Source organism: Lactuca sativa, chromosome 7 (genome assembly GCF_002870075.4).
Source record: "Lactuca sativa cultivar Salinas chromosome 7, Lsat_Salinas_v11, whole genome shotgun sequence".
In the NCBI taxonomy this organism is placed as follows: domain Eukaryota; kingdom Viridiplantae; phylum Streptophyta; class Magnoliopsida; order Asterales; family Asteraceae; genus Lactuca; species Lactuca sativa.
The window spans coordinates 33,611,079-33,629,033 of record NC_056629.2 but is presented as its reverse complement, the minus strand read 5'-3'; the positions used below and the strand labels follow the sequence as shown (position 1 = coordinate 33,629,033).

General features: G+C 42.3%; 1 protein-coding gene across 1 annotated transcript; it reads right to left on the bottom strand.

The window, feature by feature from the left end:
• Positions 1 to 13,618: 13,618 nt before the first annotated feature.
• Positions 13,619 to 14,164, bottom strand: LOC111892033 (uncharacterized). The gene has a single exon (XM_023888091.1). The coding sequence runs from the start codon at positions 14,162 to 14,164 to the stop codon at positions 13,619 to 13,621; it is 546 nt and encodes a 181-aa protein (XP_023743859.1).
• Positions 14,165 to 17,955: the final 3,791 nt, after the last annotated feature.

The following is a 17,955-nucleotide window of genomic DNA, read 5'->3' as shown; positions in this document are numbered from 1 at the left end:
CTGCATGTACCTCAGCCTAGTGGCTCTGGGGATCATCTTTTCCAAAAGGGCGAAATATGAGAGATGGGTGTTGTGCGTGTCGATTGTGCTTTTCGTGACTTTTGTCATGGTGATCTTGGTGATTGGGGCTTACATGGGAGTTTTATTCTTCTTCATTGATATATGCGCTTATGAAAACCTTTAGATTGGCTTCTTTCCATTCCTCACCTTCGATCTGTCAGAGCTATTTTCCGACTCTATATTTGAGACCGTATCTCAACTGAGGTACCATCCCCTGCATCTTCTTTGAAAAAGGTTTGAGGAGTAGACCTTGGGAAAAGGAACCAGTTACAAGGAACTCCTCACGTCCCAAGACATTAAGTGTCACCAAAGTGAATCTATCGTAATATGCCTGTATCGACTCTCCTTCTTTTTTCTTGCATGACATATGGAGTTTGAATCTCTCTTCCCTTTCCTTATTTGCATGAAATTGTTAAGGAAAATGTATCTTAGCTATTCGAAACTCGCAATGCTTCCCGGTCACAATGCCTTGAATCACTTTCTGACATTTCCGAATAATGTAACAGGGAAATACGTACACAAGAACCTCTTGTCCATCCTCATTGATGTCATCGTCCACTCATAGGTTTCAATGTGCTCGTTGGGGTCATTTGTTTTGTCATAATTAGGGATATTTGGTATCATTGTCGAGTGTGGGATCTCATACTGCAAGAGTTCTTGGAAAAAGGCAGAACCAGTGCTTCTCACTAGGTTTTCCATGAGAGAGTATGGAAATCCACCGTACATCATGAACTGTTGAGTGTAATACGGTTTCCCGTATGCTTGACTATACATTGTTACTTACAGTATGTATGGTTGCTGTTGGGAGCTCGATTGCAAGCTTTGTTGTAGTTATGAGCTTTGCTTTGGTTGCTGAAGTATGTTCGGAATTAACCCCTGAGGCTATTGTGCGAAGGTGTTGAGCTGCTACGTAGATGACAAGTGAGGGTTAGACTCTTACGATGGTGGTGTTTGTGGTTGGATCTATGTGACTATTGCAAATATGGGTTGAACATCGGAGGTTGTTGAGCGAAAATCAGGATATGTGACATTCTTGCTATTGGGGAGAACGGATAGCTTTACATTGGGTATTGTGTGGAGGACAATATGATTTGTAGGGACCAAGTGTTCATCCCTACCTGCTGTGGTAACGATTGCGGCTGAGAAACTGTCGGTTGCGACTGTTGAGTCGACAGCAGGGACTGTTGGGTAAAGATTTGCAACTATTGAGTCTCTGTTGACTGACGTACTGCGATCACGGTTGTAACCACTTACTATGTTGTGACGGGTGATGGTTGCCATCGGGCGGCGATTGTTGTCACTACAGTTCCCTTTAATGGACTTGGCATCTGTATTTCTAGTAGATTGTCCATATGAGGCAGATGGTTGTGTACCATTGAGCGACAACATTGATCTGAGTGGGCTCGTTACCCCCTCCCCCTTCCCCCGTCAGATGCCACATGTGCCTTTCCTGTCATTTTTGTCGTCTAGGGTGCTTTTAAGGTTGTGTAACTCTTAGTACACACCCGGATAGCGCCAAATGTTGTGATAAGTCTTTGAGATTAACACCTTTTGTGGTTGGTTCGCCTGATTTAATCCTGAGAATCATAGCAAAGAAAGAGTTGACGTTAGTCATCGTCCAGGAGGGGGTCCCGAACCGAGAATCTGACGGTCTGGTCAGTAGTTGTATGAGAGAATTAGGATTCAGTTTGAGATAGAAAGAGAGGTGGTCCCTTCTTCTGGGGAAGAAGGGCTTCTTTTATACCTGTCATCGTACGACCATATCCCCAGTAATACTTTTTGTCTTAGCTAGGCCGACAGGACGTGGAGGCATCCTATTGGTGGATCGTGCACCACTAGCGGTTATCTGCTATTGGTGCAGAACCACCGAAGAGTATCACTTTGAGCGCTACACTTGTCACTCTGGGGAGTGGTTGGTACTATTTTTGCAGGTCATATACTGGGGCCAATTGTTCTGAGTTGGACCTTGGCGCTAGAATGTCGGGGCCTTAGTACGAGGTTGTGGGGGTGAGGGCCAAGCACGTAAGCCGAGTAGCGACCGTTAGCTATGTCGTCCTTTAGATAACCGTCTCCTTATCTTTGAAGTATTCCTAGAGGGATACGTTAACATATATATATATATATATATATATATATATATATATATATATATATATATATACACACACACACACACACACACACATATATATATATATATATGTGTGTGTGTGTGTGTGTGTCTATATATATATATATATATATATATATATATATATATATATATATATATAATTCTAAGATTTTTGATAGCCACTACGTGGTGAAAGGATCACCATGATGTGGCATTCTACCTGGATCGTGTATTTCATTTTGATAGGTGCCACGACATGGTCATTTAATTGCCATGCAGTGGTGACGTTATTATGGCAAACCCTAAATTTCCGGGCCTTGAGCCCTATTTAAAGGAAGTGATGGCTAAGGTGTCCCCCACCCTTTGTCTCCATCACCTCCAAAAGACCCTTGTTCACCTGTAGCCTCTACTTTGGAATTTTGAGCTCATTTTGGTGATTTTAGTGTTCTTTGAAGGAAGAATAAGAAGTTCTTAGTATAAGGACCATACAAGCAACTCCTTCTTACCTTTGGGATCATCTTCTGTACCTTTACAACTTCTTTTTTTTGAAATCTTGTTGGTTGGCTTCTTCTAGATCTAGGTTTAGTGGCTTACCCTTCATGTCCTTGGTGTTTTAAGTGGATGGATTCAATAAACTTCACAACTTGATTCATACTTGGGGTCCCACGGTGGGTGATGCTCCAGATCTAATGAGTTTTGTAACTTTGAGTCCATGCATGGGGTTTTAACCCCATTTATGCCTTTTTGACCTAATGGAGTGTAGGACGTGCATAGGTTATGCATATCCATAAGTTTGGATTTTAATGGACCATTAGGGTCCCAAGAAGCTTTCTAGAAAATATAAGTTGATGGCTGAATAGATTAAGGACTCAATGCATTTGGTTGTCCAAGAGTGGTAACCACGACGTGGCAAGAGGGTTGCCTTGACATGGTGAAGGAAGACTTCACGATTATTTTCTTGGAACTTTTCATGGTGTGGGGGAATGTATGCCTTGACATGGTGAAGGAAGACTTCACAATTATTTTTTTGGAACTTTTCATGGTGTGGGGGAATGTATGTCATGACATGGTATGAAAATTTTTGTCATGGTTTTTGGGATGTTGCATGTTGGTATCAGAGCCTTGGCTTGAGAGAATTGGATGAACACTTGTGGGATTCCAGAATCAAACTATGGAACTGCAAAAAAAAATCATAACTGAATTCAAAATAATCAAATGAGAGGATGCGATGTGTACAATCAATTGGATCCCAAGGAAAGTAATTCCCCAAGATACCCACACTTGTTTTTATGTGTATTGATGATATGTTAGAAATGCATGCCAGTTTATAGGTTAAGGATCTTTACGAATTGCATGATAGAATTGTATGATTTATGATGTATGATAGCTTAGGGGGATTTCTTGATATGTTATATGGAACTGACATTTTTACTGTAGTTTCTTAGTGTGTGCATCATCGTTATACATAAGTAAGATTTTATAGCCCGAGAATGTTTGATTTAGCCTTAATTCATGTTCCTTGTTTGGTTGTGGGCTTGGGGTAGAATGAGTTATTCAACTTTCTATCAAATCCAGTGTTATGTATCATTAGCATGCATAAGGGGGCTGCATGGTTAATGGAAGTTTCATGAGTAGGTATGATTGCTAGAAAGTCAGTATAAGGAATAATTAGCAACTCTTGAGAAAGTGAGTATAGGATGTATGTGTATCCTAGTTGCTTGGGCTTTGTGGCCGAGTTGTTCGTGGTGATCTTTTGAGACAAATACGGGTAGGTATGGAAGGTAGTATGGGCTCCTACTACTGAAAACACACGACCCTTATGCGTATCAAGGAAGTCATAAATTCTGAGGGTTTAGTGGTCGAGTATTGATGTGTTGGAATATTGTGTGACTTTTTTTATGAGTTCTGGTTTATTTTTAGTATGGCGATCACTAGAGGTTCAGGATCAGGAGCAAACGTCTCGGAGAGGCTAGGATTGACTGGAGATGAGATTCACGAGATGATCACCACTCAAGTGACCATGTCAGTTAGAGAGGCGATCCCTGAGATATTTGGGTATGTGAAGACCACTGTGATTGAGTTATTCGATGAGCTTTATGCCTTTGTTTCTGAGCTTGTTGTTGTCACAGCCACTGTAGTCGTAGTTGTTATAGGATTTCGGGGGAGAAGGATGTTGCAGTATCATGACTTCAGCAACACGAAGCCCCTGGAGTTCGACGAGGTTAGGGATCTGATCACCGCCATGAGGTGGATATAGAATGTGCAGAGTTGTTTCTTCACATGGTTATTCCCAGAGGACAAGAAGGTCACATTTTCCTTGAACCTACTTCGTTTGGGGGAGAAGGATTAGTGGAAGCTGGTAAATGGTGTTTATTCTCGTGTGGAGAAGGCTGCATTGACTTAGAAGCAGTTCACAGAGATGTTTTGCGTTCAGTGACAGAGATCACCATGATGTTTACTGAGAGAGCCCTTTTCTACCCCGAGTATGCTACTTCGAAGCAGGTTCAGATGTACCGCTACTTGAGCATGATCAAGACGAAGATTCATGAGTTTTTGTCAACGCAACAGTATAGTTCCCTCTTCGAGCTGCATTCTTTCGCTCGGAGGAGGGAGATTGAGAATGAGACACAGTTGAGAGAGAAAAGGCATACCCCAGTTCAGACTCAACCAACAGTGAAGAGGTTCAAACACGCTGATTCACGATCCAGAGGTCAAAGGGGCCGAACTTGTGGTAAGTGCGGGAAGGCGCATGAGGGAGCATGTAGATCAGTAAATGTGTGCCACAAATATGGCAGGAGGTCATTATGCGAAGGATTGCCGCTAGTAGGCTCCGCTACCGAGCTCCTGGATTTGTAACCATTGTGATCAGGTTGTCCATGTGAAGGCCAACTGTCTATTACTTGTTACGAGACCAGTGCAAGAACCGGCTCCGACCATTCTTCAGATCACAGATGGATTCCAGGGGAGGGCTACGGTGTGACATCCCCAAAATCTCGGCCAGAAAAGACCGATTTTCATTTATGCTTTTAAAATATTTTCAGAGTAAATCCTTTTGATTTGAAAGAGTTGCGGAATTTGTTCCCAAAAACAAAACATGATAAAACAATGTTTACCAAAGCATTTCATAAAAGAAATGTATTTTCATTATAATCAAAACTCGGGGTGTCATGTTCCGATACAGACCAATAAGCATAAACGATAACATTACAAGTCATTCAACAAATATATACATATACAGACTTGTAAACAAAACAACTGATGGTTCATCCATCTTATGCCCTTGCGCTACTTCCTGTAATACAAATAAAACTGAGTGGGTCAGGCTTGGGAGCCTGGTGAGCATATAGGGTTTTCAACCCACAATAAATAATCATATTTAATTTTCACCAACCAACAATAACCCAATTACCCATTCCCGTTATTCTCACTTTATGTCCCTAAGACAACTAACATAAGGGACCTAGTCTAAGAATATTTCATCGGGGCGACAACACATGCTTCGGGGGTACCTCAGCAATATAAGTCAAATAAGGCAACCATGAGGGGGATGGAGTACAGCGAATGAACACCCAAGTTCATTAACACCTATAGGTGGCGAACCTGCTAATGTTTCCACAAGACTATCTAGAAAAGTATGTGGTCTTCATCTAAACTCCGCTAGATGACTAAATCAAACAACAACGAGCCTCTCATCTGTTTATTACACACCAACTATCTACCCATGTTCTACCCAACATATTAGTAGATAAAAATATACATTTTATACATAGTTTAAAAACCAGTATAGCATGCTTTAATCAACACATATTTCACATAACAGATGAGGCACACACACACATAACACATATCTCATAGAGAATAAATCATATCTATGAGTTAGAAGAAAGTGAACACACATTCACACATATAAACAACAATACACTTAATACACTCAAACCATACTTGTATTATTATCGTGTTTATGAAAGGTAGTATACACTCACTTGATGAAAAGATGATCAGACAACACTACGACTTGCAGAAGTAGTAATCCTCAGCAGATCTGGAAGATCTCTTCAAAAATCGAACTTCTCGCGGGCACAACTTCGACTCGGGAACCGCACTTCTCGGGATCTTCGGGATCTCGGGACTTGCTTCGGGGTTCGAGAATAATACTGGGGCTTCGGGGTATTTCTGGCACACAAATCGATGCAAAACGGGAGAGAGAAGAGAGAAAATAGCAAAAGAACTCGGCTGCCCTCGCATCCTATTTATAGGAGGCTGGAGCCTCGGAGTACGCGGGGCGTAAGCCTGTACGCGGGGCATACAAGTCCGAAATCGTCATGGCGTTCTTCATCCGAAGCCACTTGATGCGAGGGTCGTCATGGTTCGCTGTACGCGGGGCGTACTTCGGATCGGATCGCTGACTCCCCTTCGGATAATGCCGGATTTTCCATTTAAAATTAAATACAAAATATTTAATAAACTTCAGAAATTCATATCTTCTTCATACGAACTCTGTTTTCGACGTTCTTTATATCCACGCGAAGGTGAGACTACGCTCTACAACTTTCGTTTAGACTTCGTCGGCTAATTTTGACTTATTTTTATTATTTATTTTTAATAAGCCGGGACAGAAAAACTTCGTTATAAATTCATAACTTCTTCGTTTGACGTCCGTTCTCGCCTAACTTTTCATCGCTTTGATACCAACAACGAGACCTTCGATCCTCGTTTAGATTGCTTCGGCTAAAAACCGCTCGATCTCAAATCGAGTATAACAGGCTGCATATCGCTAAGCCGAAACTTCGATAAATCATAACTTCCTCATACGAAGTCTGATTTGGGCGATCTATATATATTCGGAAACCTCGTTTCAACTACTACAACATTAACCAAAGATATCAAGTTTATTTTACACTTAAATTTTGACGCTTATTTTTATTCTTAATTAATCAAACCACATAATTAAGCAATTAAGCACAAAACACATAATACTCAAATAATACAATCTTATTATTTCAAAACGGGTTACAAAGGTTAACCTAGACCATTACATTGCTAAAAATGGCAAGCCCGGAAACACAGGCGTTACATAAGGCCCCAAAGGCCAAGGGTCGTTCATTTCAGCTTAAAACAAAGGAGGCCAGGGTGGCGCCTTACGTCGTTACTGGTACCTTCTTAGTGAATTATTGGCATGCTTTTATGCTTTTTGACACACGGTACTTTGTATCTGAGTCCTGCTGTTGGGATTTCGATATGACCCTTGGGGAGTTGGAGTGTCTATTACAATTGTCCATTGCCAATGAACACAAGGTTTCTTCTTCAAGTGTTTTTCATGATTGTACTTTTGAGATTTTTGGGGTGCCCTACCCAACTGACTTGATTCCTATCTATATGGGAGATGTGTGTATGATCGTGGGGATGGACTGGTTGAGCAAGTTCGAAGCTGTGATCGATTGTGAGAGGCAGTCGATAGTGGTTCGAACCCTAAGTAGGGGAGAACTAACCATTTATGGCGAGGTTACCAAGATTGGTTCTACTTTTTGTTTGACTGCTAGGGCTAGGAATTATATCCAGCATGGATGTTCGGGTTATCTCGCATATGTGGTTGACACTCAGGTTGAAGGGAAGGTTGCAGTTTCAAATGTGCTAGTGGTTAGGGATTTTCCAGATGTTTTCCTGGAGGAATTACATGTTGTGCTTCCTGTTAGGCAGGTGGAGTTTAGGATCGATCTGATCTCCGGTTCGGCCCTAATTGCTATGTTGTCGTACCGCCTCGCACCACCCGAGATACATGAGTTTCCTCCTAGGTCCAAGAGTTGTTGGGCAAGCAATTTATCCGACCGAGCATGTAACGTCCCAAAAATCACAGCAAATTTAAACTTCTAAAAACAACCCATAGACATAAAATGTTTACAAAATCATTGTTTCCAAGTTTTTTATCCATATTAGAGTATCCCAAAATCAAAAAGCCATAAATAGAGGATTTGTATGGTCATGCCTTCACCTTCCCGTGATCATCAGAAGTACCTAAAACAATAAACTAAAAATTGTAAGCTAAAGCTTAGTGAGTTCCCCTAAACTACCACCACATAGCACACGTAATGTTGGGTCCAATCAGTCATCAGACTGGAATAACCACGGGTCTACAACCATCGGGTTGGATTACCCCTTCCTGGCCCAATCATTCATCGGATTGGAATGCCAATATACTACAGGTCCACTCAGTCATCGGACTGGAATACCAATATACAGCGGGCCCACTCAGTTATCGAACTAGAATACCCTCGGGTCCACTTAGTCATCGGACTAGAATACCCCAGTCTGTTGACTCATGCACAAAGCAGTAAAGTCTCAAACCAACACAATATGTCGACATATAACAGATAACAAACACAATCAACAAACAGATAATCAAGCAATCAGAAATCACAGGTAGTCCTAAAGATCTACGAGTCTACGGATACCAACAACTAGCATATAATCATATAGATCTATCACATACTCAATATATCAATGTATAGTAGGATATCAATCAAATAGGTCGGCCTTGGTGCCTTCGACCCGTAAGTACAGTAAGGAAAACGCACCTCACAGCCTGACAAAAAACTGATCAATACTCTCATCCCAAATACCGGCTCCACCTAAGTCCTAAATGTATAAAAAAATTTCATTAATAAAATAATCAAAACTTCCTAAATTACCCTTGATTAAACTTAGTCAGACCTAAAAAGTCGACCGACTCAACCCAGACGAGTTGACACAGAACATGTACGCGGGGCGTACTCTAGCTTGACTGGGATCGAGGTGGTTGACCGAGTACGCTCGACATACACATAGGTACACAGTGTACTCACAAAGCTCCTCTTTTTCACATTAAAAGCTTAATACTTTGACTTAATGCGTCCAATTATAGACCCAAGGCCAAAATCTCAATAATAGTCATAAAGTTCCAACTTTATGACTTTGGATGTCCAATAAGTGCTTAACTCAACATCTTAATGCATTAAGACCTTCTAAAGAATCCATGGAGCAAAACCAACCATCAAGACCACATTTTTTTGACTCAATATCCTTCCTAAGGTCTGAAAGGACGACATAATGGGTCAAGAACAAGCCATGGTCAACAATCATCATTTTGGTACAAAAAGTGACTTAAAGGAGTGAAATACTTAGATCTACAAGATGGGGTGATCAATATGCAAACTTTATACCTCCTGGAGGTTGCAAACAATAAGGAAATCTTAGATCCAAAGTGATTTCAAGCTCCAAGTTCTGCTCACCACCTTCTTCTTCTTCATACACACCTCCAAAACACTCTTATGGGCTTAAAATGGACTCTGCTAACTTAAGGTTGCTTGAAGATGTTTTTCATAGAGGGAGGCTACTGAGAATACGGAGCTTGAAGTTATAATGGTGTTTATATATGGAAAACCCCCTAAAAATTAGGGTTTAGACATCTTGTGCGCACTCTCGTATGCCCAGCGTACTAACTTCAAGTCCAAAATTACTACAATGCCAATATGGACCAATCTGACAATCTTTTCAACTTCAGGGAGGCCAAAATGCAATTTAATTCGATTATAGGGTCAGAATTAGAAGTACCTCATCATTAGGATGTTACAATTTCCCCCCACTTGAACGAGACTTTATCTTCAAAGTCGGATGCAACAAATAACCCAGGATAATGCTCCCGCATCTCATTCTCTGGATCCCAAGTCCACTCAGAGCCTCTCCGATGTTGCCACCGAACCTTTACCAAAGGTATCTCCTTGTTACACAGGACCTTCATATTTATTTCTAAAATAGCCAATGGTCTCTCAATATAATTTAGGTGCTCATCGAACTGAATATCATCTAAAGGAACCATTGTCCACAACACACTTACGTAACTAAGAGACATGGAAAGTGTTCTGGATCTGACTGAGCTCACTTGACAAATCCAACCGGTAAGCCACCCTACTAATCACACGGAAAGGTCCAATATATCGGGGACCCAATCTCCCCCTCTTCCTGAAGCGTATTACACCCTTCCAAGGCGATACCTTTAGTAATACCATATCGCCGAACTAAAATGCCAACTTTGATCGGCATAACTCTTCTGCCAACTTTAAACTGTATGCAGTCTCTGCCTGATCTGCTAAATAAGCTAAGTGGTCGGAAGGACTACTTCAGTCCTCCCCATGACCGTATAACCAACCTCTCCTAACATATCGGGGTATGAAATCTCCAACCATACAAAAGCTCAAAAGCTGGGGCACCAATGCTGGAGTGATAGTTATTGTTGTAGGAAAATCCGCAAGAGGTGGGTAGGAATCCCAACTCCCACCAAATTCTATGACACATGCTCGTATCATATCCTCGACGCTCACTCTGACCGTCAATCTGTGGACGATAAGAGGTGCTAAAATGTAGTCTCGTGCCCAGTTCCTCATGAAACTTCTGCCAGAAACGGAAAGTGAACCCAACATCTCGGTCTGAAACGATGGAGAGCGGAACCCCATGACGATCAACAATCTCCCGAACATATACATCGGCCAACTTTTCGGCAGAAGTGCTCTCCTGGATGGCCAAAAAGTGGGAACTCGTGGCCAATCGATCCACGATGACCCATATAGGATCGAAACCCTTGCTAGTGTTCGGCAATTTGGTGATGAACTCCATGGTGATATGTTCCCACTTGTACATGGGAACCTCCAAAGGCTGCAGCTTGCCATGCAGCTCTGATGCTCAACCTTGACCATCCTCCAAGTCAAGCACCTCTCAATGTACCAAGCTGTCACCCTCTTCATACACAACCACTAATAACTCAATCTCAAATACTGATACATCTTGGTGGCTCCCGGTTGTATGGGAAAACGAGACTTATGAGCCTCTTCCAGTACTATCTACATGATCCCACTGGAAATTGGAACCCAAACCCGACCGCATCGGGTCAACAACCCCGACTAGATCTCTCCCATGATCCTCTCTTGTTTCCAATTCTCCTTCCAAACTCCCTCTGCCTAAGCCACTTTGATCAAACCCAAAAGCAGAGAATCAAAGGATATCCTCATACACATCTCCCTAACTGAAGATCCAGTCGACTTGTGGCTCAATGCAACTGTTACCACATTCGATTTAGCCGGATGCTAAAGGGTCTCGCAGTCATAATCCTTGACCACGTCCAACCACCTGTGCTACCTCATGTTTAGGTTTGGTTGATCCTTAAGATATCTCAAACTCTTGTGATCCATGTAAATAGTACACTGGACCCCATAAAGGTAATGTCTCCAAGTCTTGAGGGAAAACACCACTTCCCCCAATTTCAGGTAATGAGTAGGATATCGCCCCTCATGCAACTTCAGCTAAAGTGAAGCATAAGCGATCAATCGTCCCTTATGCCTAAGGACCGCCCCTAAGACAGTGATGGATGCATCACAAAATACCACAAAATCCTTGACACCCTCAGGCAGGGTCAATACCGAGGCCTCACATAACCTCCGCCATAAAGTCTCAAATGTCATTTGCTACTCAGGCCCCCATCGGAATTCCACTCCCTTCCTCATCAGACGAGTGAGGGGTACTGTGATCTTGGAGAAGTCCTGAATAAATCTCTGATAGTATCCCGTCAAACCCAAGAAACTCCTGATCTCTAAGGGAGATTTCGTAACCTCCCACTACATCACAACCTCGATCAGGCCGGATCAAACAAAATCTCATCTTCCTTGACGAGGTGTCCTAGGAACTGGACCTCTCATAACCAAAACTCACACTTCGAGAACTTGGCATACAGCTGTTCCTGCCTCAACACTCCTAGAATCTCTCGAAGATGCTCCTCATACTGCTCTATGGTCTTGGAATACACCAAGATATCATCAATGAAAAAGATAACAGATCGGTCGAGCATCGTCTTGCACACCCAATTCATCAAATCCATGAACACTGTAAGTGCATTGGTGAGCCCAAATGGCATCACCACGAACTCATAATGCCCATAATGATTGTGGGACGCGGTCTTCTCCACGTCTTCCTCTCTCACTTTCACCTGATGTCAACCCGACCTCAAGTTGATCTTGGAGAACAAAGATGCACCATGCAGGTGGTCATAGAGATCATCAATCCGTGGAAGGGGAAAACGGTTCTTCACTGTTAAGTTGTTCAACTCCCGGTAATCAATGCACATCCGGTGTGAACCATCCTTCTTCTTGATGAATAATATTGACGCTCCCCACAAAAACTGCTTGGTATGATAAATTGCTTTCCTAATAGATCATGAGGCTTAGAAGACAACTCTTGCATCTCAGGCGGTGCCAAGCGATACGGAGGCTTGGCAATCAGAGCCCCACCTGACACTAAATCAATCATGAACCCAACCTGCCTCTCGAGAGGCACAGTCCTCCGGGAATACATCGGCGAACTCCCTAAAAACTGGCACATATTAACCGCACTCTGCTTCGTTACCCGAGTATCAACCATATAAGCAAGATAACCTGCATACCCATGTTGAATATACTGCTGATCCGTGGTTACCGAACAAAACCTTGATCCAACCCTGGTAACCTCTCCATAGATAACCAGTTCTCCCCCACTTGGGGTTCGAACCATCACTCGTTGGCCCTCACAATCTATCATGGCACCAAACTTGCTAAGCCAATCCATACCCACTGTCACGCATACATCCCCCATGGGAATAGGAATCAGATTAATCAGATAAGGCACCCTGAAGATCTCCAATACAAAACCCTGATACACTCTGGATGCAGAAACCCCATGTTTGTTGGCGATAGAAACCCACAACGGATACTCTAACTCACTAATGGGCATATCAAACTCCCTACTAAACATCTGGGATACAAAAGACGGACTCGCACTTGAGTCAAAAAGCACAAGAGCATACAAGAATTCATTAGGAATGTACCTAATATAATCATAAATATAAGCATACCATAATATAATGGACATAACAATAAATAGAAACATACGCATCACGACGTTTGGTGCCACCCTAGCCTCCTTCGCCATGAGCTGGAAAGCGCGAACTCGACCCATTGGGGGCTCCGCCCTGCCTTGGCTCCCATCAGTGATCCTCAGAGTAGTCGGCGCTGTATCATGCAGCAGTCTAAAAGCAAGCAAGGGACAACTGGCCTTCACATGGACCACCTGATCATAGTGATAGAAAATCCTGGTACTGGGTAATAGAGCCTACTGACGATAGTCCCTCGCAATGTGGCCCTACCTACGACGCTTGTGGCAACCAGAAGAAGATCGAAAAGCACCATCATGAACCTTGTCATACTTTCCACAAGTGTGGTCCCTCTAACTCCCAGATCTAATATCAGTAGCCTTGAACCACTTTAGCACAGGCTGCAACTGCACTGGGGTCTGCCTCTGCTCCCTAGACTAGAGCTCCATCTCGATCTATCGCCTCCTAACGGCCTCATGCATATCCACTAGTGAACCATAACATTGCGTAGACACAAACTAACGGATGTCTGTCTTGAGGATGCTCAAGTACCGAGTCATTTGAGCTTTCTCGGAAGCAACAAACTTATGGAAAAACATGGCTCTCTTCGTAAACATCTTGGTGATCTCCATCACCAACTCGGTCCCCTGTCTTAAATCCAAGTACTCCTGAGCCACCCTCTCCCACTCTACTAATGGAACATATCTCGAGCGGAACATATCAGAAAACTGCTCCCATGAAACTGAAGCTCGCTGCTCTGGGGTGTATGAACTAGTAACCAACATCCACCAATCTTTCGCTCCAGACTGAAGAACGTTTAGAGCGCACTTGACCTTTTGGTCAGCTGGGCAAGAGCACATAAAGAAACATCCCTCAACGTCAGACAACCACCTCATGCCTATGATTGGATCCTGAACTCCTTCAAATACCAGGGAATTCATATTATCGAAGTCCCGATACTGGAAAGCCCTCCCAACTCCAATCCATGTAGCACCAACAGCTGCGGTGGCAGCGGTAGCAGCAGCCTTAGAAAGTGCAACGTATTGATCATTGAAGAACTCCATCATTGCGGTCTTGATAGACCCAAACAAATCCGGTATCTGCTCTCGACAATAGAAACAACCTCCTCACAAAGGATCTCCCTAACCCGATCGTCAGTCAATCCTGGCCCATCATGACCTCCTGCTCTAAATCCTGACTTAAATCGTCTGGTAACTATCATATTGAATATAAGTAAGGGATATATCAGATAAAACGCATATAATACCATAGGGACCTAATCCTAACAAACCTTAGGGGTTGTGACTTCCTTGTTATGCGTACGGGTCATGTGCTTCTGGTAGTACATGCCCATACTACCTTCCACACGTACCCATATTTGTCTCAGAAGATTATCACAACAACCCTAGAAATACTCACTAGCATACGCATACACCCTATTCTCACTTCCTATAGAAAGGTTATACATCCCTCCACTGGTCGGTTGACCCCACATAACTCATCCATGAAACTTCCACCAACCTTGCAGCACTCGTGTATGCCAATCATACATAACACTAGATCCTATAGACAGTCAAATACTTGATTCTAACCTAAGCCAACAACCAAACTAGGAATAGGAAATAAGGCTAAATTAAACATTCTCATGCTATAAACTTTTAGTTATGTACAATTTTGATACGAACACCAAGCAACATATAATCAGGTAAGTATATCAGAAAGAAACCCTAGGCTACCAGGCATCATATAATCAGACAATTATATCATGAAATTCCTGAAGATCCCTAGCCTATCACTAGCATGTTGTTCTAACATATCATAATATCAAATAACAGTGTGGTAACTTGGGGAAACTTTCTTGCTCCGGCTGACCGTACACATGACATCCTTCCTTTGTTACTTATGAAAACAATTTTGAAAATGTTATTTTGAAAACTTTTACAAATACTTAGTTTGAATCTGGATTCACACGAATGTTCATCCAATTCGCTCAAACCAGGGCTCTAACACCAACTTATAACATCCCAAAAATCACAAAAAATTTAAACATTTAAAAACAACCCATACACATAAAATGTTTACAAAATCATTGTTTCCAAATTGTTTATCCATATCAGAGTATACAAAAATCATAAAGCCATAAATAGAGGATGTGTACGGTCACGTCTTCACCTTCCCGCGATCATCAGAATTACGTGAAACAATAAACTAAAACTCATAAGCCAAAGCCTAGTGAGTTCCCCCAAATTACCACCACCTAACACACATCACATAAACGAACAAGCATGTTGGGTACAATCAGTCATCAGACTAGAATACCCACGGATCCACAACCATCGGGTTGGATTACCCCTTCCTGGCCCAATCAGTCATCGGAATGGAATGCCAATATCCAACATGTCCACTCAGTTATCATACTAGAATACCAATATACAACGAGCCCACTCAATCATCGGACTGGAAGACCCTCGGATCCAATCAGCCATCAGACTGGAATACCCTGGTCTGTTGACTCACACTCAAAGCAATAAAGTCTCAAACCAACACAATATGTCGACATATAACATATAACAAACATAATCAATAGAAATATAATCATGCAATCAAAAATCACAGGTATTCCTACATATCTACCGGTCTATGCATACTAGAAACTAGCATATAATCATACAGATCTATCCCATACTCAACATACCAATGTATCACAGGATATCAATCCAATGGGTTGGTCTTGGTGCCTTCGACCCATTAGTACAGTGAGGAAAACTCACCTCACAGCCTGACGAAAAACTAATCAATACTCTGATCCGGAATACCGGCTCTACACAAGTCCTAAATGTCCAAACAATTCCTATTAATAAAATAATCACAATTTCCTAAATTACACTTGGTTAAACTTAGTCAGAAATAACAAGTCAACTAAGAAAAACCAACCGAGTTGACACAGAACGCGTACGCGGGGCGTACTCTAGAGGTACGCGGGGCGTACTCTAGCTTGACTTAGATCGGGGTGGTTGACCAAGTACGCTCGGCGTACACATAGGTACGCACGACATACTCACAAAGCTCCTCTTTTCACATTAAGAGCTTAATACTTTGACTTAATGCATCCACTTACAGATCCAAGGCCAAAATCTCACTAAGAGTCATAAAGTTTCCAACTTTATGACTTTGCATGTCCAATATGTGCTTAACTCAATATCTTAACGCATTAAGACCTTCTAAAGAACGCATGGAGCAAACCCAACCATCCAAACCACATTTTTATGACTCAAGATCCTTCCAAAGGTCTGAAAGGACGACTTAATGGGTCAAGAATATGCCATGCTCAAGAATCATCATTTTGGGACAAAAAGTGACTTAAAGGAGTGAAATACTTAGATCTAAAAGATGGAGTGATCAAGATGAAAAGTTTATACCTCACGGAGGCTACATAAAAGAAGGGAATCTCATATCTAAAGTGCTTTCAAGATCCAAGTTCTACTCACCGCCTTCTTCTTCTTCAAACACACCTCCAAAACACTCCTATGGTCTCAAAAATGGACTCTTCTCACTTAGGGTTGCTTGAAGACGTTTTTCACAGAGGGAGGCTACTGAGAATATGAAAGATGAAGTTATAATGGTGTTTATATATGGTCGAAACCCTAAAAATTAGGGCTTAGACATCCTACATGTGCACCCTACGTCCGAGATATACGCCCAACATACTGGGGTCCGCCCTAGTACGCTCAGCGTACACATCGTACGCCCAACATACTAACTTCAAGTCCAAAATTACCACAATCCATTATGGGCCAATCTTGCAATCTTTTCAATTTCAGGCGACCAAAATGAAATATTATTCAATTATAGGGTCAAAATTAGAAGTACCTCATCATTGGGATTTTACAGAGCAGTTCACCGTGGGGATCATCGATTCTTTTTGTGAAGAAGAAGGATGGGTCTCACCATATGTGCATAGATTTTCGGGAGTTGAACAAGTTAACAGTAAAGAATTGTTTCCCACTTCCTATGATAGATGATCTTTTTGATCAGTTCTAAGGTGCATCTTGCTTATACAAGATTGATATGAGCTCGGGATACCATCAGATGAGGGTTAGAGAGGAGGATGTGGAGAAGACAATGTTTCAGACTCATTGTGGTCATTATAAGTTCATGGTAATGCGGTTTGGGCTCACAAATGCACCTGCAACATTGATTTTATGAATCGGGTATGCAAACTGATGCTCAATCGGTTGGGCATTGTACTCATTGATGATATTTTGGTCTACTCCAAGACCATGGAGCAGCATAAGAAGCATCTTAGGGAGTTACTTGGAGTAGTGAGGAGGGAGAGGCTATATGTCAAGTTCTCCAAGTGTGAGTTCTGGTTATGAGAAGTCTAGTTCTTGGGACACCTTATCAATCCAATGGGATCCTGGTCGATCCGGCCAAGATTGAGGCATTTATGTAGTGGGAGGTCCCGAAGTCCTCATTTGAGATTAGGAACTTTCTAGGGTTAGCAGGTTGCTATCAGAGGTTCATTCAGGATTTTTCCAAGATTTTTGTTCCTCTATCTCGCTTGACGAAGAAGAGTATGGTTATCTATTGGGGGCATGAGTAGCAGGCTGCATCTGAGACTCTGAGGCAGAAGTTATGTGATGCTCTGTATTGACCCTTCCAGAGGGTGTTGAGGAGTTTGTGGTATTTTGTGATGCTTCGATCATGGGTTTGGGGGCGGTACTCATGCAGCGTGGTAGGTTCATCACATATCCATCCAGGAAGCTAAAGCCTCATGAGGTTAGGTATCTAACACACGACTTGGAGTTGGGGGTTGTGGTGTTTTCCCTCAAGATTTGGCGACACTATCTCTACG

Coding starts and splice junctions, on each gene's coding strand:
- LOC111892033 (XM_023888091.1), bottom strand. CDS start 14,164: ATGGAGTTCTTCAATGATCAATACGTTGCACTTTCTAAGGCTGCTGCT.